The sequence below is a fragment of the Neomonachus schauinslandi genome, chromosome 7 (genome assembly GCF_002201575.2).
Source record: "Neomonachus schauinslandi chromosome 7, ASM220157v2, whole genome shotgun sequence".
Classification (NCBI taxonomy): Eukaryota; Metazoa; Chordata; class Mammalia; order Carnivora; family Phocidae; genus Neomonachus; species Neomonachus schauinslandi.
Window position 1 is genome coordinate 32,349,409 of NC_058409.1, and position 22,822 is coordinate 32,372,230.

Sequence of the window (22,822 nt, forward strand, 5' to 3'; positions counted from 1 at the left end):
AGTAGATGTGGTCCTTTAAAGGATGAAAATATTCTGCATATTTAAAAATTTATAGTTGTTATCAAAATGGCTCCTGAAAATTCTCTTATTTTTCCTGTGTTTGGCAAATGAAGAGTTCTATCTTTCAGGGCCATTCTGCCAAGAGAGATACTATTGAATTTTCAATTTCTCTTTGCTATGAGAAATTTTTGGGTAATTTGCTGTCAGGTAGGATTGTTGAGTACTTTGGTAGTTTGCTTTACTGCTGATTGTGCAGAAACTCACTGATGGAGAAATCCACATTCGGCGTGATATGGTAACATTCCCAATCTCCAGGCAAAATACTGTCATCAGAAAGGTGGCTTTTTTTTTTTTTTTAAGTTCTCCTGGTTTTATGAGCTCTCACTTTTTTTTTTTAATTAACATATAATGTATTATTTATTTCAGGGGTACTGGTCTGTGATTCATCAGTCTTACACAATACACAGCGCTCAAGAAAGGTGGCTTTTTAAAGCCTGATATTTGCAATCCACTGTTTGGCACATAGTAGGTGCTTGAGTAAACATCAAATTTGTGCACTTAGTAATTCAACAAATATTTATCCAATGCCAGCCCTCCACTTGAGGTTACCAACATTAAATTCAGGTCCTAAGAACATTATTGGTGTTGTCTCTCGGAGTTAAGTTGGCTAATTAATGTGGGCACGCTATTATTTTCTTGACTGGCCTAGTACTGCCAAATGGCTCAATTAAAGCAATAAAACTGAAGAGGGCTTGATCTTCCTTTCACATGTATCATCAACAGGGGCTCAGTTCTGTGCTAAAAAGGCTTGAGTAAAGATTTGATTGGGCCCTTTGCCTACTCAAACTAGTCTATAACCATTAACTAGTTAATCCAAATAGGCCCTCAGGGAGGCCTGGCAGAGCCATTATCTTTACATTACTGAAAGCCAGGTGGCTTGTTCAAGGCTTCGGAATAAAGTCAGAGCTGGTTTACACTGGGGGCAGAGGAGAGTCCAGCCCTTCTTTGTCAGGGTTGGTCAACTGCTTCCTCCCTAGGCATTTGCACATCTGTCTTTATTTTTCCCACTTAAAAGGAGCTCCATTTTTGCCACCTTGCTCCCTTGCCCTCATTTCACTATCCTCTCTTCTCAGACACCTTGTCCCAAGAAGTCTTCATGTGAAAGTTCTGGTCCCTGGAGACTCGGATGGCCTTCTATTTCAGAAATTACCCCAAACTGATATGCAGACCTTAGCAGCTAAAGCTTTGGTGTCAGGCAACTTGGGTTCAAATCTTGGATTTATTGCTTAGTAACCATGTGACTTCAAGGCAAGTCACTTAACATTTGTCAAACCTCAGTTTCCTCCTTTACAAGATGGGGGTGTTAATAATAGTACTAACCTATGGTGTTGCTACAAAAATTGAATAACGTAATGTCTGTAAGCACTTAGCACATTGCCTGGCACACAAGAAATGCCCGATGTATAAGTAGCTATCAATGTACTAGGCAGCCATCACAAATTGCCTCTAGACAAAAAAATAAGACTTCTAAACCAGTCACATCTTGTCTTTTCAACCAAAGTCATCTGAAAAATCAATAACCAGAATAGAAACCAGCCTCTCCAAGTGAGATGGAGCAGATCTAACCTGTATACAACTCTGTTGGCTAGAACTTGGGGGAAAAAAATGAAAAAGAAATACGCCTTGTACTGCTTATTTACCTGGATGCAGCGAACTGAAGAGAAAGCAGATACTCTTTGGAGAGATGCATTTATTACCTTTGGGAGGCTGAGCTGAAGTGCAGCTGAGCAGCCAGGATTTTGACATTTATCTGTTTTCCCGATGCTTTATGGACTCTCTATAAAACCAGTCTAATGACCTTCCTACCAAGGCTGAACAATTTGCTGATGGAGCTGTAGGTTTCTGTGGGCCTTTTGTGTGTGTGTGTGTGTGTGAGAGAGAGAGAGAGAGAGAGAGGCTTTAATTTCATTTCTGGAATAAAGGAAGTGCAAAGACATTAAACTCTGGATCCATCAAAGAAAGAACTCTGTAATTGCAATTTGGCAGCAAAAGTGCTTGTGCTATGTGCACTTTGAAAGCCAGTGATGATTAATCCTGCACATTTATCAGAGCCCAAGAGCAGATGCGCAGGAATGACAACTGCGTCAGGCGAGAGAATGTTGTTTGATCATTACGGACTTGGACCTGCTGGGATGTACATGAGTAGCAGTCTCAACCAGATCTCAGCCAAGAAGTCTCAACCTGCCTGTCCAGCATGGCAGCCACTAGCTGCCCTTGAAATGTGGCTGGCCCGCATTGAGATGTGCTGTAAATATAGATTTTCAAAGCTGGATTTCAAAGACTTCGTATGTAGAAAAGAATGTAAGATATTTGTCAATTGCATATGTTAAAGTAATAATATTTTGGATATGTTGAGTTCAATAAAATAGATTATGAAAATTAATCTCATCTGTTTCTTTGTATTCCTGTAATGCATCTGCTGGAAAATGGTAAATGACATATGCGGCTCACATTTGTGCGTCACGTCATATTTCTGTTGGACGGCGCTGCTCTAGTCAGAGACTAACAGGTGAGGCAGACACATCTCCAGTTTGCTCCCCCCGCTCACAAAGATTCGTCTTTTTCAGGCGACTGCCTTTGTCCCCATCGCACAGTTGAGTGGTCTCCTCATTGCCATCATGCTGGGGTTTTTTGACTCAAGCATGGATGCCTGACTCAAGTCTGTCAGTCAGACTGCTTCCCTGGGAAGCTAGCCTGGGAGCTGGTGCTGGGAGCTGCAGCATGTCACATGGGCGGCCACGGTTTCTTGCTCCATGTGTCAGAAAAGCACACGGAGCTGATCTTCAAGGAGAAAGTTAAGAATGAAGCACATGTGAGGGCGCCTGGGTGGCTCAGTCGGTTAAGCGGCTGCCTTCGGCTCAGGTCATGATCCCAGGGTCCTGGGATCGAGTCCCGCATCGGGCTCCCCGTTCTGCGGGGAGCCTGCTTCTCCCTCTCCCTCTGCCTACTTGTGTTCTCTCTCTATCTCTCTGTCAAATAAATAACTAAAATCTTTAAAAAAAAAAAAAAAAGAATGAAGCACATGTGTAGGTTTAGAAAGAGACAAAACATGGGGAGTCCTGCTTGGGTTTGAGACTCTGGTTGCAATGTATATTTGGCCCAGCTAGGTTCTCACCCCTGGGTCCTGTGAGATATCCCGGATCCTTCTCATAAATGTCAACTTTTTCACTCCCTCTACCTCAGGTGGGTCTCTGACTACCAAAAGAGTCTGTATGTCAAATCTACTTTTCTCTATCACCCCAGGTCCAACCTGAAATAGATTTCCTCTGAAGTTCGTGAAGCTTAAGCCTTAGAGCCACTCACCTCCCTTGCAAAGCTTCCTTCCAAAGCCCCATGTTATATATGTACGTTAATATTCTTTTCCTTAAAGAGGGCCCCCCAAACTGTATATGTCTCAGGCAGTATAAAATGTAGATTTACCCTCTGTATGCATTCCTCTCTGTGCTTGCAAATTTAACCCTTTGGGGATTTCAGGAACATTATTCCTTCATAACAACAACTCATACCTACCTTCTTAGGACCTTTGACAATCCTCCCTTTGCCAGCCTTGTTCTTCCCCAGACCTTTGTGGAGTTGGCTCCTTCTTATGGATCAGGTCTTACCTTCACTGTTACCTCCTCCAAGATGCTTTCCTTGGATAGCCCACCCAGGGAACTCTGTGTCTCTATCACATCATCCTCTTTTATTTTCATGAAATTTCTTGTGTATTCATTTATTTGCTTATTGTTCATTTCCTCCTGTTCTTTCTAAAATGCAAGTGCTTCAAGAGCAGGAATACTGTCCTGCTCACTGCTGTAATCCCAGCATCTAGAACAGTGCCTGACACATTGTGGACATTCAGTAAACATTTGTTAGGATTTTATTTATTTATCAAATATTTATAAAGTGCTTCTTTTAAAAAAAAAAGATTTTATTTATTTATTTGACAGAGAGAGACACGGCGAGAGAGGGAACACAAGCAGGGGGAGTGGGAGAGGGAGAAGCAGGCTTCCTGCCGAGCAGGGAGCCCGATGCGGGGCTCGATCCCAGGACCCCGGGATCATGACCTGAGCCGAAGGCAGACGTTTAACGACTGAGCCACCCAGGCGCCCGTATAAAGTGCTTCTTGTCTGCTGGGCATGATTCTAAGAACTTTACAAATGAATGAATAAGTAAAGTTCCCAACTCTCTGTTACAGTCTGTGCCATAGACTATATTTTCGATTTCTGATTCCCTCTTACTAGGAAGAAAATTAGAATTCATCAACAACTAATTCATTAAGTTATTCCTATGTTCCAGGCACTAGGCTAAGTGCTTAACAAACATCTTATTTTAATCCTCACAGCAACCATATAAAGTAGTGTATTCACTTGGGATTGCATTTGGCTGCATGTAACAGAATCCAGACAACAGTGGATTGACCTGGTAAAGATTTCTTTTTCTCATGTAACAGGGAGTCTAGGGTATGTGGCCCAGGATATGTATAGCATTTCCGTGAAGTCATCAAAGACCTGACTTCTGCTTTCTTGCTCTGTCATTTGTGGTGGGTGGTTCTTATAACTGCAAAAATGGCTACTGACTCTCTAAGTGTCCTTGTCTTCTTTAGGCAGGAACAGGGGAAAGGGTTAAGGACAAAAATATATGAAAGTTGAACATATCCTTTGTGATCAGGGATACACCAGTTTTCTTGGAAGCCTCTTGTAATATATAAGAATACTGCTTATATTTCATTGGTCAAGCTGGACCACATGACCACCCCTAACTGCAAGGAAGTCTGGGAGGTGAGTGTTTTTAATTGGGCACATTGCTGTCTTGCATAAAATTTAAATTCTGTTGGTAAGGAGAGAGGAAAGAATAGATATTGTGTAGGGAATTAGCTGTGTTGGCTGTGACAGGATTCCATGATTATATCCAGGACCCTAAGAAATGACCAAGTCTGCAAGTATTCCAGGAATTCCATGCGTTCAGGACAGCCGGAAACACTGAAGGCTCTGAAGGTTGTGTAGGATTTGGGTGATTCGATGACGGAAAAAACATTTCATTTTACAGATGGAGGAATCAAAACTGTAAGTGATAAAGTGTTTTGCTCAAGATGTGGCATCTAAAAAAGATTGACAAGGGGAAAAAAGATACAGAACTGGAATTTAAACCCAGAACTATCTGATTTCAAAGACCATATTCTTTTTTTTTTTTTTTTAAGATTTTATTTACTTATTTGAGAGAGAGAGAGTTAACGAGAGCAAGAACACAAGCAGGGGGAGTGGGAGAGGGAGAAGCAGGCCTCCTGCTGAGCAGGGAGCCCAACACAGGGCTTGATACCAGAACCCTGGGATCATGATCTGAGCTGAAGGCAGATGCCCAACGACTGAGCGACCCAGGCGCCCCTCAAAGACCATATTCTTAAGGATTGGGCTTTGTGGGTCTAAAATATAGTTAAATGGTGGTTTTCTGGGATCGAAAGGCCCATCTTTTCATGATAAGTTTTCACAGTAATAACATTTACTGCTGATTGAGCACTTACTGTGTGTGATTTTCTTTATATACATTGTCTCATTTTGAAAATGGCTTTATGTTTTTTGTAAACGTCTTTCCTGATCATTGTAAAAAATGTTTAAATCCCCCAAATAAACAAACCAAGCAGTATGGAAAAAACCAAGGAAAAAAACCTCCAGGGCACCTGGGTGGCTCAGTCAGTTAAGCGGCTGCCTTCGGCTCAGGTCATGTTCCCGGGGTCCTGGGATCGAGCCCCATGTCCAGCTCCCTGCTCAGTGGAGAGCCTGCTTCTCCCTCTCCCTCTGCCTGCTGCTCTACCTACTTGTGCTTTCTCTCTCTCTGTCAATAAATAAATAAAATCTTAAAAAGAAAAAAAGAAAAACCCTCCAGAAATCCCACCTTGGAGAAAACCAGGATTATCATTTTGGTGAACATCTTCTCAGGCATCTCTCTTTGCAGATTAACATATTAGATATGTGTCTAAATACACAAGTGGGAGCATGCCCTGTGTTTCCTGTGGACATATACTGTCCAGCTAATCATTCCAACAACCCTGTGGGGTAGGCATCCTTAGTGCCATTTTATAGGCTTAGAATAGTTAGGTGACGGGGCGCCTGGGTGGCTCAGTGGTTAAGCATCTGCCTTCGGCTCAGGTCATGATCCCAGGGTCCTGGGATCGAGCCCCACATCGGGCTCCCTGCTCAGCCAGGAGCCTGCTTCTCCCTCTCTCACTCCCCCTGCTTGTGTTCCCTCTCTTGCTGTGTCTCTCTCTGTCAAATAAATAAAATCTTTGAAAAAAAAAAAAAGAATAGTTAGGTGACATGCCTAGGACACGCAGTTAACAAGTGGTCAAATGAGGCTACTTTCATTTTTACCTGAAATGATCACCCCAGTTCCCTGGTAGAATTAGAATTGGACAAAACAAAGGTCTCTTTCCCTGGAGAATTAAAACACACACACACACACACACACACACACATAAATAAAAGATGGTCCTACTATCAAGGCACCTTGGTGATAGGAAAGCATAGCTGGCTCTGTGGACTCAGCAGCTCTAGAGATTATACCCATTCTGAATAAAATAAAGGCATTTTTAGTGCCGTAGGGCTTCTGAGACACTGTTCATCTGAAGTCTGTGTGAAGCGATGCTGAATCGATGTCACCCAGCCCTGGCCCCATCACATGACTGAGTCTCCGAGAACTGTCAGTGTTTACATCATTACAAGTGATCTTCATTCTGATGCACTGCAAATGACTTTTTTTATACCACACTTCCACCCCCAACTCTGCTGATGCTCTGCTTTGTAGTTCTATTTGCCAGATATTGTGGACCAAGCTGAATAATCTTTGGAGCTGTAGGCTTTTGAGTGAATGAATGAAGTAGGGGTCTCTACTCTCTTGCTGGTGAATGGTATATTAACTGCCAAGGCCCCTTATAGTCTTTTTAAAGTGCTTTGCCATTAATAGGGTACTGATTAAATAAATTATGGCACCTCCCTATGTTGAAAACCCACGTGCTGATAAAATGAATGAGGTGGATCAGGGAAGAACTCCAAGATGTATTATTTGGTAGTAAGAAGAAAAGCAAGGTGTGGAACATGATGTAGAGCATGATCTCACTCTCTTTTCTTGGTAAAATGTTTTTTTTGGTGAGTTTTATTTTATTTGTGTTTTTTAAAGATTATTTATTTGGGGGGTGGAGGGGCAGAGGGAGGGAGAGAGAGAGACTCAAGCAGACTCCATGCTCAGTGTGGCGCCCCATGTGGGGCTTGATCTCACAACCCATGAGATCATGACCTGAGCCAAAACCAAGAGTCAGATGCTTAACTGACTGTACTACCCAGGGACCCCTTTTTTGGTAAATTTTAAAAGAATGTGTATATACATAGATATACTTCTTCTGGGAGGACCCATAAAAAACTACTAATAAATAGTAGTTGTTACCATTCAGAAGGGCAGGAACAGAAGTTATCACTTGTTATTTTATACTTCAATGATTAAAATTTCGAACTTTCTACATGTACTACTATTCTAATGTTAAAATTATTATCTAATATTGACAGGAATGATCTGGGCAGGGAGAGCATGGGCCGTTAAATGTTTTCTTTTCTGTACTTCTCCATGCTTTAAAAATGTTAAGATTTATTTTTAAAAGATGTTTTCAGAGAGAGCCCCTTCCTCCTTAAAAGAACAAGGGGTCCTCCTACCTTATAGACTTCTGCTGCTGAAATAGCCCTCTGTACACTGGGAACATGATCTGAGCACCAGTATAACCGAATCCAGTTTGAGGACAGATTTATTTCTTCTTTTTCAATTATTGTAATAAATCAAGCAGGACTGCCAAATAGTGCCAATTAAGTTCAGTTGGCGATGGCCGCCCGGAATGCTGTTGAGAAGAGCCAGGAGGCGGTTTCCGGGCTTAGCTGTGATTGCTGAGCCATGGCTGTCCCCGAGGGAGGGTGGGGAGTCTGGAGAGCAAGCTTCATGTGGGTTGGTGTCACCGAGGGACAAGTTCCCTCCAAGTTAGTCCTGGCCTCCCTGCAACCCCCAGCATGCTAGCACATGACAATATGCTACTCACAATGTTCCAGCATCCCAGAGGGGGAAATAAGGTTTAATGGAAGAAACACGAAAGGACACAAATCCTGATGGTGCATGAAATTAGCAACCAACACTGGGAAGCATAAGTCACAGCTCTGTTTGTTCTGGGACAGGGTGAAAATCACAATCATTTCATCAGAGTAGAAGATAAAACCAGAGGAAAAAAATCAAAAGACTAACGAACTGATCAAAAGAACCACCACCACCACCCTTTCAGATGGCCCCTTCATCCTTAGTGAGCTTCTGTGGCTAAGGAGAGAGAACTGGGGCACTGTGTGGGCTGAGACTGATAGTAGCTTCATCTTTAGGGCCTCAAGGTCTTTGTGAAGGGCCAGGGTAGTCCCCTCTGGGGAGATGACATCTGAACTGCTTATCGAGTAATACCAAGGAGCCAGCCGTAGGCACGTCTGCAAACGGCTGCTTCTGGTCGAGCCTGAGTTTCTCCAAGCCCCGTGGAATTTTCTAGGAACTTCCAGGTAAAACGTGTCCCCTCTGGTGTGGCATGTCTGGCAAGGTTTAAGTAAGGAGGAGCCAAGAGGCCCTTGCCCGAAAGGGGCTTTCTGGATGTCCCTGCAGTTTGCCGTCCGAGTGTCTGGTGGAATCCATGTCCGTCTGGGCCGGGAAGGTGCTTCTTGCACCACGTGGGCTACCAGCATTGACTACCTGGACTTGGTGCCGAAAACAGCAGCACTGAAAGGTCTGCTTGTTCTTTTTGTCCCAGAGCCATGATGAAATGCTTCCGAGGGCTCAGGAGGGTGTGAGGCTTAAGACGCAAGGTCTCTTCCCTTCCACAGCCACCTTTGGGATTTGGTCGAGTCAACGTGATTTAGTATTTAAACTCTTTTCTGTTTGTTTTTGTTTTTTGGTACAAAGTCCAAAGTATGAAGAAATTTCTCTCCTTTCAAAATTGGCAGATAAAGGACGTGACCAAACAGGATCCATTTGGTTTTCTAGTTGATGTGGCCCCCTCCCTTCCTCAAAATGCCAACTGTGCCTGCCTTAGATAACTCCTGATATGTCCCTTAGCACTGGGTGAAGCCCGGATCTCGGGGGGAGCATAAACACCAGAGTGAGAGCAGGTGGGTGGGGCAAAGGCTAGAAATCTGATTCTGGACACACCTTCCCTCATTCCTTTGATAAACAAATACAGTATATTTATGGTGTGCCTACCACAAACAAAGACGCAGCCTTTGTTCTCAAGAGCTGAGAGTCTAGCTGGGGAGTAGGGTCTGTTAAACTATGTCTGTTTGTTTTGCTTTGATTTATTTCACTGAAACTTGTCAGTGGTAATTCCACTAATGGCAGGATTAACAGGGAAAATTTATGAAATGTTTAAGCTAGTTTAAAAACTGAACCTCGGAGCGCCTGGGTGGCTCAGCCAGTTAAATGACAGACTCTTGATTTCAGCTCAGGTCATGATCTCAGGGTGGTGAGACTGAGCCCCGCATCGGGCTCCTGCTCAGCGTGGAGTCTGCTCCAGATTCTCTCTCTTCCTTTGCCCCTCCCCCTTCTCTAAAATAAATAGGATCTTTTTTTTTTTAAGATTTTATTTATTTATTTGACAGAGAGAGACATAGCGAGAGAGGGAACACAAGCAGGGGGAGTGGGAGAGGGAGAAGCAGGCTTCCTGCTGAGCAGGGAGCCCGATGCGGGGCTCGATCCCAGGACCCTGGGATCATGACCTGAGCCGAAGGCAGACGCTTAATGACTGAGCCACCCAGGTGCCCCTAAATAGGATCTTTAAAAAAAAAAAAAAATTGAACCTCTAGGTCATGAATAAATGAATTAAATTATCTGGATCCTGTTCTTGCGAAGAAAATAGCTTTATTTTTTTATAATTTTATTTTATTATTTATTTAAAGATTTTATTTTATTTTTTTAAAGATTTTATTTATTTATTTGACAGAGAGAGACACAGCAGGAGCAGGAACACAAGTAGGGGGAGTGGGAGAGGGAGAAGCAGGCTTCCCGCCGAGCAGGGAGCCCGATGTGGGACTCGATCCCAGGACCCTGAGATCATGACCTGAGCCGAAGGCAGCCGCTTAACGACTGAGCCACCCAGGCGCCCCTATTTATTTATTTTAGAGAGAGAGGACAGAGAGAGAGAGAGAGAGAGATCATGAGCAGGGGGAGGGGCAGAGGGAGAGGCAGAGAATCCCAAACTCCCTTCTGAGCGGAACCCCACATGGGGTTCAATCCCACGACCCTGAGATCATGACCTGAGCTGAAACCGAGAGTTGGACACTTAACTGACTGAGACACCCAGGTGCCCCTATTATTTATTTAAGTAAGCTCTCCCCCCACAATGTTAAGATTTGAACACACAGCTCCAAGATCCAGAGTTGCATGCTCTACCAGACTGAGCCAGCCAAGCGCCCCCTAAAGAGAAGAACTTTAAAAAGTGATATTAGGGGCACCTGGGTGGCTCAGTCATTGGGTGTCTGCCTTCGGCTCAGGTCATGATCCCAGGGCCCTGGGATCGAGCCCCGCATCGGGCTCCCTGCTCGGCGGGAGGCCTGCTTCTCTCTCCCACTCCCCCTCCTTGTGTTCCTGCTCTCGCTATGTCTCTCTGTCAAATAAATAAATAAAATATTTTTTAAAAATTAAAAAAAATAAAAAGTGATATTAGTGATTTTGTACATTGCACTTCAGCACCACCTCCATCTTAATCACTGGATCCTTTGCAACCCCCACCAGTCGTATTCTTTAACAGATTGCTGTTTTCTTAATTAATTTCTCCATTAACTTGACTTCATGGTGGTTCAAATTAGCATAAACTGACAGGATGAAGACCCTCACAAATAAAATTACATGTGGCTTTAAAGAAGAAAGAGTATAAGGAAATAAACTTTTTAAAAATTTTTTTAAAGGCCTTATTTATTTACTTGACAGAGAGAGACACAGAGAGGGAACACAAGCAGGGGGAGTGGGAGAGGGAGAAGCAGGCTTCCCGCGGAGCAGGGAGCCCAATGCGGGGCTCCATCCCAGGACCCTGGGATCATGACCTGAGCTGAAGGCAGATGCTTCATGACTGAGCCACCCAGGTGCCCAGAAATAAACTTTTTAATCATCCTAAAAAGGTGGCTCACAGGCCTAGTCCTGCAAAGAAGTATGACTTTTTGCAAAAGATAATGCTCCTTTTTATTTTATTTTTTAAGGTAATTTTCCTTTTATTTATTTTTTATTTTTTTTTTTTTAAAGATTTTATTTATTTATATGACAGAGAGACACAGCGAGAGAGGGAACACAAGCAGGGGGAGCGGGAGAGGGAGAAGCAGGCTTCCCGCGGAGCAGGGAGCCCGATGCGGGGCTCGATCCCAGGACCCTGGGACCATGACCTGAGCCGAAGGCAGACGCGTAACGACTGAGCCACCCAGGCACCCCGGTAATTTTCCTTTTAAAAGGAGTGTATAATTCACACAAAAACTTGTACATGAATGTTCACGGCAACATTATTCGTGATAGCCCCAAAGTGGAAATGACCAAAATATCCTTCAACTGGTGAGTGGTTACACAAAGTACGGTATATCTATACCACGGATTCTTCAACAATAGAAAGAAATGAAGTATGTCTATACATGCTATTATACAGATGAACTTCGAAAAAATTCTGCTAAGTGAAAGAAGCCAAACACAAAAGGTCACACATCGTATGATTCTATTTATATGAAATGACCAAACTAGGCAAATCTGTAGAGACAGAAAGTTGATTAGTGGTTGCCAGGGGGCTGGCAGGGGCAGCAGTTGGGAGGAAATGAGGAATGACTACTAATGGATGCAGGGTTTCTTTTTTGGGGTGAGGAAAATGTTCTAAAATTGATTGTGGCACATTGCAAATAGACCACTGAATTGCGCATTTTAAATGGATTAATTGTATAGAATAAAAGTTATATGTCAATAAAGCTGTTATATATATATAGATATATATATATATCTATATATATATATATATATAAAGGTATATGGGGTGCCTAGGTGAGTCTGTCCGTTAAGTGCCCAACTCTTGAGTTTAGCTCAGGTCCTGATCTTGGGGTCGTGGGATGGAGTCCCCGGTTGGGCTCTGCACTAAGCATGGAACCTGCTTAAGAGTCTCTCTCCCTCTCTGCACCCCCAACATGTGCGTACACGTGCGTGTGCTCTCTCTCTCTCTCTCTCTCTCAAAAAAGGTATATATATGTGTGTGTGTTTAAATGTATATATATATTTAAGCTTTTGAAAAATTGAGTCATTTTAGGACAGTTAGGGCAGCAGCCTGAAGAATTCTATTTCCTTAGATCGAATTTGTATGTGAGGATTTTGTTAATCAAGTTTTCTAAAAAGCAGGACTCACAATACACATTTGAACAGATGAGTGAAAAAAAAAATCAGAGTTCCAGAAATAAGCTCATATATATAAAAGGAGATTTTGTATATGATGGACACTTTTTAAATAATTATTCAACAAATGGTATGAGATCTAGCTAGCCATTAAAAAACCCCAAAAAATCCTGGATTCCTACCATGTTCCTTACCCCAAAATAAACTGAACTTGATCAAATATGTCCATGTAAGAAAGAAAAGTACTAGGAAAAAATATATGTAAATGTTTTCATGATCTTGAGGATGAGGAGGATCTTCGTAAATTAAAGGCAGAAGTCATTAAAAAAAAGAGAGAGAGAGAGACATAGATTTGACTACATTTTTTTAAAGTGCACAAAACTAAATAAAATCTTAAAAAAAAAAAAAATGGGGCGCCTGGGTGGCTCAGTTGGTTAAGCGACTGCCTTCGGCTCAGGTCATGATCCTGGAGTCCCGGGATCGAGTCCCGCATCGGGCTCCCTGCTCAGCAGGGAGTCTGCTTCTCCCTCTGACCCTCCCCCCTCTCATGTGCTCTCTCTCATTCTCTCTCTCTCAAATAAATAAACAAAATCTTTAAAAAAAAAGTGCACAAAACTTCAGCACAGCCAATATTCTTCCTCTCTCCTCTTCCCTATGTGCCCACTCTACCCAAATTTGATGGATCCTTCAGGATAAAGCTAAAATTGCCTTTCCCTGTGGCATCTTTCCCAACCACTCCTGCACCTATGACCATTTATCCTTTCCTGAACGTCTCTTGAACTTGGTCAAAAATACACAGATGGAAAGAGGAGGTGGATGGATTATAATTTACCTGCCAGATCCAGACACACAGCAGTGACTTCTCAGAGCCCTGTGTTAGAATTCTTACCTGCTTCTGACCTCAGGGGGATTACTACTCTCTGTCCTGCACATGGGAAAGGTAACATGAGTCACATGCATCTCCCCTGTCTTTGGGCATCTCATTACAAGCACCCAAAGCCCTGAAATGAGTGATTTCCAGGAGCACAATAGTTCCCAGGATCAGAAAGTATCCCAAAAGTGACCTCTAGTTTATGGTGTGGGGCAAGGAGAGTGGCAGGGAGGGGATGCAATGGAAAATGGTCCTCCTTTACTTTTCTTCTTTAAACAAAACCTATTTACCTCCAAGCTATACTCACTGTACATGGGCTTTACGTGTGGGCAGAAAATAGAGGAGTTTTTTTTTAAATAGAAAGCTGCCCATGGAGTGAGAATTAAATATGCATTTACTGAATGAGTGATTGCATGAATAAAATCAAAGACCTGCAAACACCTCTAACATGACAAGATGTTCCACGGAGCTCAAGTAGCACATGCACCCGGTAAGAAGCTAGTAAACATGCCTTTGTTTAAGACAAGCTCCAGGTCAACACAATGGCAGAGACTCAACTAGGAGATGCTCCCACAGCCAGACGAGGCTGTCTCCCTGTCTCCTCGGTTCTGCTGGCTGATTGCAACTCTTCCTGCCTCATTCACGAACCTTGCACCCTCCTGGAGCCGGCATGAACTCAGCCTCAGAGAGGCTTTTGCAGTCATCCTAACCTCATGTCAGCACACAAGGAGTTATCCACAGAGAGCCCTGGCCGGGAAAACTTCCTGGTGCTCTGTGGCTGGAAAATCTGTGTCACCAGAGATATCGCTAGATAATTCATCCGTTCCGCTCCCTGGATTTTGAAGATTCAGGGAACACATGCAAAGGCACGTGATAGTTTTTGGTATTCGCAGTTTGCAAAGTGCTTTTACCTGCATTGTTCCATTGAGTTGGTCTTCCAGAGGTCAGAGACTAGACTTTTTGCTTGAAATCAATCTGTCTCAGAAGAACAATTGTTGCCAAATATCCTATAAAAGGTCTTTTTTTCCTACTGACAATTGGCATTTCTCTCCCCTCCCCAAGAAGGAAGTCTAGTCTCCAGGTGGGAGGAAAGCTTATCCTTAGGCAGCTGCCAAGTTGGGAAAGAAGGGCTACCCCCCTGGGCAGTGATGTATGTTTAGAAAGGGAGAGGGAGTGACATTTTTAGGCTGCAAGTCTCTTCTGGGAGGCAGACCTATTTTTGGATATGTTCTGTGCCACCCATGAAACACTCGAAAGGTAACTAAGAACCTGGTGTGTTTCCTGTGGGGAAAGTTGTGAAGGGCCAAGAACTTCAGCCTGTTCTGAGTCATGAAGTTTGACTTCATCATCAGTTGGTTGCAGAGAGAGCACAATACCGCCCCTCCCCTTTCTTCTGAACCATAGTTTGGTTGCATGAGGACAGCACAATGGGGATGGCACAAATCCTCGAATCATAAAAGGTTGGGCCACACGCTCTCAGAGTACAGGAGGCCAGGGTGACGTGTGTTAACCCAAAGTGGTAGATTGTTTGGTTCAGGGATGGAAGGAACCTCATGTTCCATAGCCTCTCTGCCACTTCCTGGCTGTGTGATCACGGGCATGTGACCTAACCCCTCTGAGCTCAGTTTCCTCATCTGTCAAATGAAGGATCAAACCAAATGATTTCAAAAGCCCTTTTAGCTCTTGTCTTCTATGACATACACACAAAGGCAAGATAATTATCTTCATGCAACTTGTTCCCTCATCCAGAGGATAGAGATAAAATAGATTCTACCTCATGTGTTTCTTTTTCTTTTTCTTTTTCTTTTTTTTTTTAAGATTTTATTTATTTATTTGAGAGAGAGAGACACAGCGAGAGAGGGAACACAAGCAGGGGGAGTGGGAGAGGGAGAAGCAGGTTCCCTGTGGAGCAGGGAGCCCGATGCGGCGCCCGATCCCAGGACCCTGAGATCATGACCTGAGCCGAAGGCAGACGCTTAACGACTGAGCCACCCAGGAGCCCCTACCTCATGTGTTTCTTATCAACAGTAGAAAAGATAAAAAAATGTAAATTGCTTGGCACAATTCCTGGCATAAAGTAAGTGCTCAGTACGTGTGATAATTAAAGTAGTGGTCTTGGGGGCAGTGATATCAGACGCATCTTTTTTGGGACAGTGAACAATAAAAAATGCATCTTTAATTTTTTATGGTGAGAAGCATCAGTGGCAATTTAAGCCAATGTTCTGGATGACCTGTAGACTAGTATATCGGCCATGTTTGCTTACAGAGTGACTAACAGGTAAAGGAAAGTCAAGGCAAGAGAATGGTGTTTCAAAAGCGAACACAACTTCCATTCGACCCCTGAGCCGGTGGCCAATTACTATTTAAAATTGAAATCTGTTTTGTCACCATCAGCTCTGGAAAGGCTGCGTGCCAGGTGCCAACCCACCTTGTACCATTACTCTATCACTGCATGGCTGACTCCAGGGGAGGAATTTGGCATAGAGGGGGGCTTGTCTTTGCTCCATCTGTGGGCTTCAGTTACCGAAGATGTGAATGAGGAAGAGCCCCACACAGGAATAATGTTAGAGGAGCTCCTGAGTAATTTGGCCAGGATTTCAACACTGCTTTAAAACTATGGTACGGGGGCGCCTGGGTGGCTCAGTCCGTTAAGCATCTGCCTTCGGCTCAGGTCATGATCCCAGGGTCCTGGGATCGAGCCCCACATTGGTCTCCCTGCTTAGCAAGGAGCCTGCTTCTCCCTCTGCCCCTCCCCCTGCTTGTGCTCTCTCTCTCTCTGTCAAATAAATAAATAAAATCTTTAAAAAAAATTAAAAAAAAAAAACCAAACTAAGGTGTGATTTCCTGGTCCTCATGTAATCTTATTTAAAACTAGAGAGTCTCCCTTGTCCTTTCCTTAAAGGCTGCTCTAAGTCACCCAGGCAGAGTTTCCTGGTGACCTGTGAGCAACCAGCATGTGTGCCCACAAGCTGCGGCTGAGTTTAAGCCAACATCAGCTTCTTCCAGTGGGGGACCCTGCGGGGGGCTCGTCTTTGTTGTCATAATTAGCACAAGTAGTATGTCCCCTGACACAGTGCAGACAGTGCAGATCCCTGAGCTTTAGTATTTCCCTCGTGTAATCCTGTTTCTTACGATACTTCCTGAACACAGGGAGAAAATTACCCACTGGGGAAATGGGAGAAAACCTTTTCTTGTCTTAGGAATCAGCCTGAGGGGTGGAGAGCCAGGCACTTTCCCTACTCACCTTGTTCTTGTGTTCAAGACACTTAGTTAAAGCAGCTGGTTGGTATGCTGGGTCCAAAGATGAGAATCAGACGCTTGATTTCCTTGTGGACACTTCGCTGTTCTTCATTCCTCATTCCTTTGTCACCCACAACACCCCTAAATATATTGTGAGCCATTTGTCAGGGATGGGATCATGTAAAGATTTTATGGGGATGCCTCCTATGGTTGCATAGGTTGTATATTGCCCAGATCAGGGTGGAGGGTGTCGTTTGCGTAGACTATAATGGCCTGGCTCTCCCTGGACTGTGTCAATGCACTATTTACACAATCAAATGTGGCAGTCAATACATGGAGGTCCAAGTTGCAGCATCTCTCCTGGCAGGGGGGGGGGTTCCCCAAAATTTAAAGCATGTATTCTATTTAGGACAGACAGGTCAGTTCAGCATCTTTCTAATTAAATGTTACTGAGGACTCTTGGAAGAAATTTCTCTATCGGTCTTGGTACCCTGTTTTATTTAGCTCAGGTTCCCTATCAGTTGTATAACCAGTCAGGTCTCCACTTTTTTGGTGCGCTTGTAACATGTATAACTTCATTTTTGTGTTAATCTCATTCCTGATGCTATTTCAATCCTACAAGGGCCTATTATATGCCAGGCTCTGTTCATATGGAGATAACGGTGAACAAGAAGGCGAGGTCTGTTTCATGTTGCTATTTTTGTTTTGCTTCTTCTTTTCTCATCTACTTCTAATCTATGATTTCTTTACTATACTGCAATCACTTAAATCCTTTTTGGATCGAGACAGTGTATAAAATAAGTAAATACTATAAATGTATATGTACCTAACAATAAAGCACTAAACTATATGAAGCAAAACTGACACCAGTGAAGGAAGAAATAGACAATTCTACAATTATAAGTGGGAGACTTCAACAATCTACTTTCAATAATGGTTAGCCAGAAGATCAACTAGCCAGAAGAGCAACAAGGAAATAGAAGACTTGAACTACACTATAAGCCAACTAGACCCAATAGACACACCTAGAGAACATGCCACCCAACAATAGCAGAATAGACATTCTTTTCAGGTGAACATGGAACATTCTCCAGGGTAGACCATAGGCTAGGGCATAAAGCCAACCTCTATAAATTTAAAAGGATTGAAAAAATACAAAGTACGGGCAACACCCTGTGGTCCCTTCCCTCCTCGGGAGTTTCATAAGATCACTCTGCTATTGTTCAATAAACCTTGCTTTGCTGTCCACCAAAAAAAAAAAGAAAAGAAAAGAAAAAGAAAAAAAATACAAAGTATGTTCTCCAATCACAATGGAATGAAATTAGCAATCAACGACAGAAAGAAATTAGGGGAATGCACAGATAGGTCAAAATTAGGCCACACACTGCTAAGTAACCAATGGGTCTAAGAAATCACAAGTGAAATTAGAAAATAGTTGGAAATGAATAAAAACAAAGACATAACATACCAAATCTTACGGTATGTTAATACCCACACTTAGCATTTCTTAATTTCATTTTGGAGAATAAATGAGAAACTATTCTTTTGTAGTTTCAGGTTTTAGGCAGAAAGCCATAGCAATTGCCCATATTGGTGCTCAATTAATATCTGTTGAATAAATAAATCAATTGCATTGCAGGGGCAAGAAGATAAGCCAAGGAATCAGGAATCTCATGATGGATCCCTAACTGACTAACACTTTTCCTCTGGCTTACATTTTTGCAGAAGCCATTTGTAGTTTAAGATCTTTTATAAATACCCATCCTCTTCTCTCTTTCCCTTGCCTCTCCATTAGGCCTTCTGCATTACTCTGTGGTTTAAAATTCCTACTCAAGCTCTTAGCACATAAACTTTTTTTTTTTTGTCCTGCTAGGAAGCTAGGGGCTGGCCATCTACTGCCTGGGGGCCAAATCGCACACACTACCTGTTTTTGTATGAACTGAGAGTTAACCATAATTTTTACCTTCTTTTACATAGTTGAGAAAAATCAGAAGAAACATAATATTTCATGACATGTGAAAATAAGAAGTTCAAATTTCAGTGATGATAAATAAAGTGCTATTGGAACACAGCCATCCAATTTGCTTGATATGGTCTATGGCCATGTTGATGATACAGTGGCAAAGTAGAGTAGTTGTGACAGAAAACTTGTGGCCCACAAAGTCCAAAATATTTCCAGTACTGTCTATCCCTTTACATAAAAGTTGCTGCCCCCCTGTTCTAAGCTTTTTACAAGCATAGTCCTGACTGGGTGTGCCTTCCAATTCATGGCAAAGCCTTTTTTCTCATTCAGAACCCTTTCTCTTTAATCCTTACCTGATTATCACACATGATCACATAATTCTCTTCACCATCTCTAGTTAATATAGCCCAAGACAGCTGTAATTAACTTGAAGTTTTTATATTTGAAAAAATGTCTTGAATCTGTGTTCACTATCTTCTCTATTTCACTGCAGACTCCACGGATGAGACTGGTTCTTCTGCGTCTTCTACTCTCCTCTACTCTCTTCTACTCTCCTCTACTAACTTCTGCACTCCTCTACAGAGCAGTGCTCAAGTTTTGTTATCAGACAGATCTAAATTGGCATCCTGGTTCCACTCTCACTAACTGAGCAAGTGATGTACATCTCCTGAATCTCTTTTACCTGCAGACTGGGTTTGTTATGAGGATTAAGGAGAAGACCTGTGGAAGGGTCCAAGATCAAGAAGGTGCTCCACAAACAGTAGTAATTATCAGTAGATAATTTCTTTATTTGTAATATGAAGATATCACCTTTGCCTTTAATGGAACTCATAGTAATGTAATGAGAATTAAAAGAAGGAGTAAGTAAGTGGAAATGGAAAAGCATGGTTCAGTGGGAGCTCTGTAAAGATTAGCTGGAGACATTCAAGGTCTGAAACGAGATATTAGACCAATGAGGCTTTGTTTAAAATTTAACAAACCCTTCTTGGTTACTTATTGAGCTCAGTGCTGCCTAGGACAGGCCTCAGGTGGATGTGAAAGACAGAATACCGCATCTATTCTGGAGGAGTTTTTATCTAAATGGGGGGGGGGGGTAGAGAAACAGACGTGAGCTATGCTTGTACTTGTCCATAATATTTCTCTTCTCTCTCAGGATGGATGATTCAGAGTCAGCAATTCACATAAAAAGTATTGCACATGGAAAGTATTACTGCTGTTCTGTGGGGAAATAAGTTTCTAAGTGCAGCAATCTGAAATTAATAACTTTCTCTGTGGAAACTCTTTGACAACATCTCCAGATGAAGCCAAAGAGTGCAATTTTTATAGCCTTGGATTATCTTTGCTGTCTGCTTGGCTTGCAGCAGGCATGGATCCGTGAGTCAGAAATTCAGTTTTCCCCTTCACTGTACAGTTTGCTTGCCAACGGGAGACCTTATACAGCGGTGACTCAGTTTCTCAACTTCCCAATTTACCCATCCATTGAATCGACACAAATCATCTCCATTTACTTATTAAAGGCTTTGGGCGGGGCGGGGTGGGGCGGGGAATTCAGAGAAAAAAAAAACAAACCCACCAAGACTTCGCTGTGAACGTAAAACATTTTGGTTCAGGGTATCAGAAAAGGAGTAGGAAAGGGAGACTGGAAGCTACAGATGAACTTTTTTTTTTTTTCCTTTGGAGAGACAATATTCCAGGGAGAAAGCCCAGTATTTATATTACGTTCATATGCAGGGAGTGTATCGCTATTGGGGGAGAAAGTAATTTAGGAAAGAAGTAGACGGGAAGGGTAGCAACATCTTTTCCGCAAACGTCACGGCGCCGCGGACGTGCGTAAAGATGGCAGTTGTTACTCCCATAGCCATATGCGGCAGCACAGACATCTTTTTTATTCCTTCTTACAAGTAAATTTAGATAATCTGGGCAAAGAAATCTGGGTTTCTACTTTTATTGGTGAGATTTTAAAGCATTTCAAATTAGACATTTTTTTCCCTTATATAAGACCACAAGGTAGGACATTAGGTGTAGAACGATTCACGGTACCTTATTACATTTAAAGGTGGTTTTTCTGGATTAAAAGCAACGAAGGGACAGAGTAAAGAGTGTACCATTTTGAGACTCTCAGCTTGGCATCTTGCTGGATTTGTTCACTTCTCAAAAGTGTAAATATGTGAGGCTAACGCTTGGATGTTGGGACAGACATGTAGGAGTTTGGAAACTGGTGGAGAACTTAAAGTGAGGAAGATAAATATCTAGAATTTTTATTGATTACAATTGGCTCGTATATGTAGAAACCTCAGGGTAGGTTCAAAACACAGCTATGGTCAAAAAATATGTAGTTAACTAAACTTGAAAATCAGAGGCTAAAACAATGATCATATTAATGCCAACCTTAGATGACTAAGTTGGAAAGGCAATCAAAAAGAAATGGGAATTGCAACAAGCTTCAAAGATCCATTTTTTGCCCGTGTTGGACATGTGTGTAGAAGCAATTCCAGGTGGCTGAGTATGACAGAAGGAAATAGCAGACCTTAAATGCCTGCTATATAGCTATGCTGTGCTATGGGAAATATCAAAATATTTAAGAGATATATACTTTCATCTTCACAGAGTTTATAATTTAGTTGCATGATAATGGTTAACAATGCTGGTTTAATGGGTTTACATTCCAGCTTTTCCCCTCACTGGCTCTGTGTTCTTGGGTAGGATATTTAATCTCTTCAAGCTTAATTTCCTCATCTGGGAAACATTGATAATTGTATCTCGTATGTGGCAGTTCTGCCTGCCTCCTTTCAGTTCTTCCACAAGGCAAGCTCTCACTCCTCTCAGAGACTTTGCACATGTTACCGTTATCAGGAAAGCTCTCAGCATGGCTGAGTATTTGGAGTTTGGCCATTCATGTCACCTCCTCAGAGAGCTTTGGTTCAGAAAAATACCATGGGGTGGGGGGCAACCCTCTGGGGTCCCCTCCCTCTTCCGGAGCTTTGTACTATCACTTTGCTATCACTCAATAAACTTTGCTTTGCTGCCCACCAAAAAAGAAAAATCTCATGTTGGGGTTCCTGGGTGGCTCAGTGGGTTGAGCCCAACTCTTGATTTCAGCTTGGTGTTGATCTCAGGGTCCTGAGTTCAAGCGCCCGGTTGGGCTCCATGCTGGGTGGAGCCTACTTTATATATATATAATATATATAAAACAGAAAAATATGTCTATATCTACAGGTGAGGCTGTTAAAATACTAAAGGGCTGCATAAAAAGGAGGATGCTATTACGATCATCCATCCTAACTAGGGTTTGTTCGAGATCTAAGGAATTCTGGAGGATGTAGGCTCAGGGAAACTTCTCTGTAATGGGCCAAATAACAAGTACTAGGATTTACTGGCCATACTCAACAAACGGGAGCGGCTGCGTTCCAGTAAAACTTAATTTATGGACAATGAAACGTCCATTTCTTATACTTTCCACCACCACTGGACCGGATTTGGCCTCTGCCCTGCGGTAGCAGACCCCTGCTCTATGAAGATGGCAGACAAGAAGGGACTTGGAAAAGAACCGAGATTGTGCAGCAGGTACCAGGGATCAGATCGCTGCTGGGCCAGGTTGCCAACCTCCCTGGACGCCAGCGACCTCTTAAATGGGGCTGTGGCCCCCATGTCGGGGTGTGCGATGAGGGTTAGAAGAGAACACACGGGGAAAGCTCAGAGCTCGTACGAGGTGCTCCTCAGTGGGTAATTCTTTTTCAGCGGCCTCGCCTCGGAAGGGCGGACCCCACCCCGGGCGGCGGCTCCGCGGGGCCAAGGCGGCGGCGCGGGGTGAGGCCTGGCCTGGCCGCGCGGCGCGAGTCGGGGGCGGGGCGGCGGCGCAGCGTCGTCGGCGGCGTCCCCGCCTCCTCCCCAGGGGCCGCGTCGGAGCCTCGGCGGCGGCGGCGCTCACAGCCTGAGGAGAGCGGCTTGCTTGGAAGCGGCGGCGGCCATCCAGACCCACCCGAGGCGCGTCCCCCTCGGCCTCCCCGCGCTCCCAGGCCGCAGCGCCCGCGCCCCTTTAGCTCGCTCGCTCGCCTTCCTTCCCTGCGGCCGGCTGCGCCATGGCGTTGGCGTTGGCGGCGCTGGCGGCGGTGGAGCCGGCCTGCGGCAGCCGGTACCAGCAGGTGAGCGACGCCGAGTCCCGCCCAGGCCCCCCGGCCTCCAGCCCTCGGTCCCGGACCCTGCCCCGCCGGCCGGCCGCTTCAGGCGTCTCTGGCCCCAGCCTGTGGCCGACGCGACGCCGCGGCTTAGCAGGCCGCGCCCGGCCTCACAGGGCCGGG

The 22,822-nt window shown here is 43.7% G+C and overlaps 1 protein-coding gene across 3 annotated transcripts in view; it reads left to right on the top strand.

Moving 5' to 3' along the window:
* Positions 1-2,483: 2,483 nt before the first annotated feature.
* The window catches only part of NDFIP1 (Nedd4 family interacting protein 1), a 73,089-nt gene continuing 52,750 nt past the window's right edge, over positions 2,484-22,822 (top strand). Inside the window, exons 1-2 of one of the 3 annotated variants that reach the window (XM_044916734.1) lie at positions 2,484-2,569; positions 13,682-13,811. In XM_044916734.1, coding sequence (XP_044772669.1) covers positions 13,803-13,811 — 9 coding nt within the window. In that variant the 5' untranslated portion in view covers positions 2,484-2,569; positions 13,682-13,802. Of the gene's footprint in view, positions 2,570-8,889; positions 8,955-13,681; positions 13,812-22,408; positions 22,667-22,822 lie in introns of those variants that run through there. The other 2 variants (XM_044916735.1, XM_021701930.2) reach the window with 2 other exon arrangements.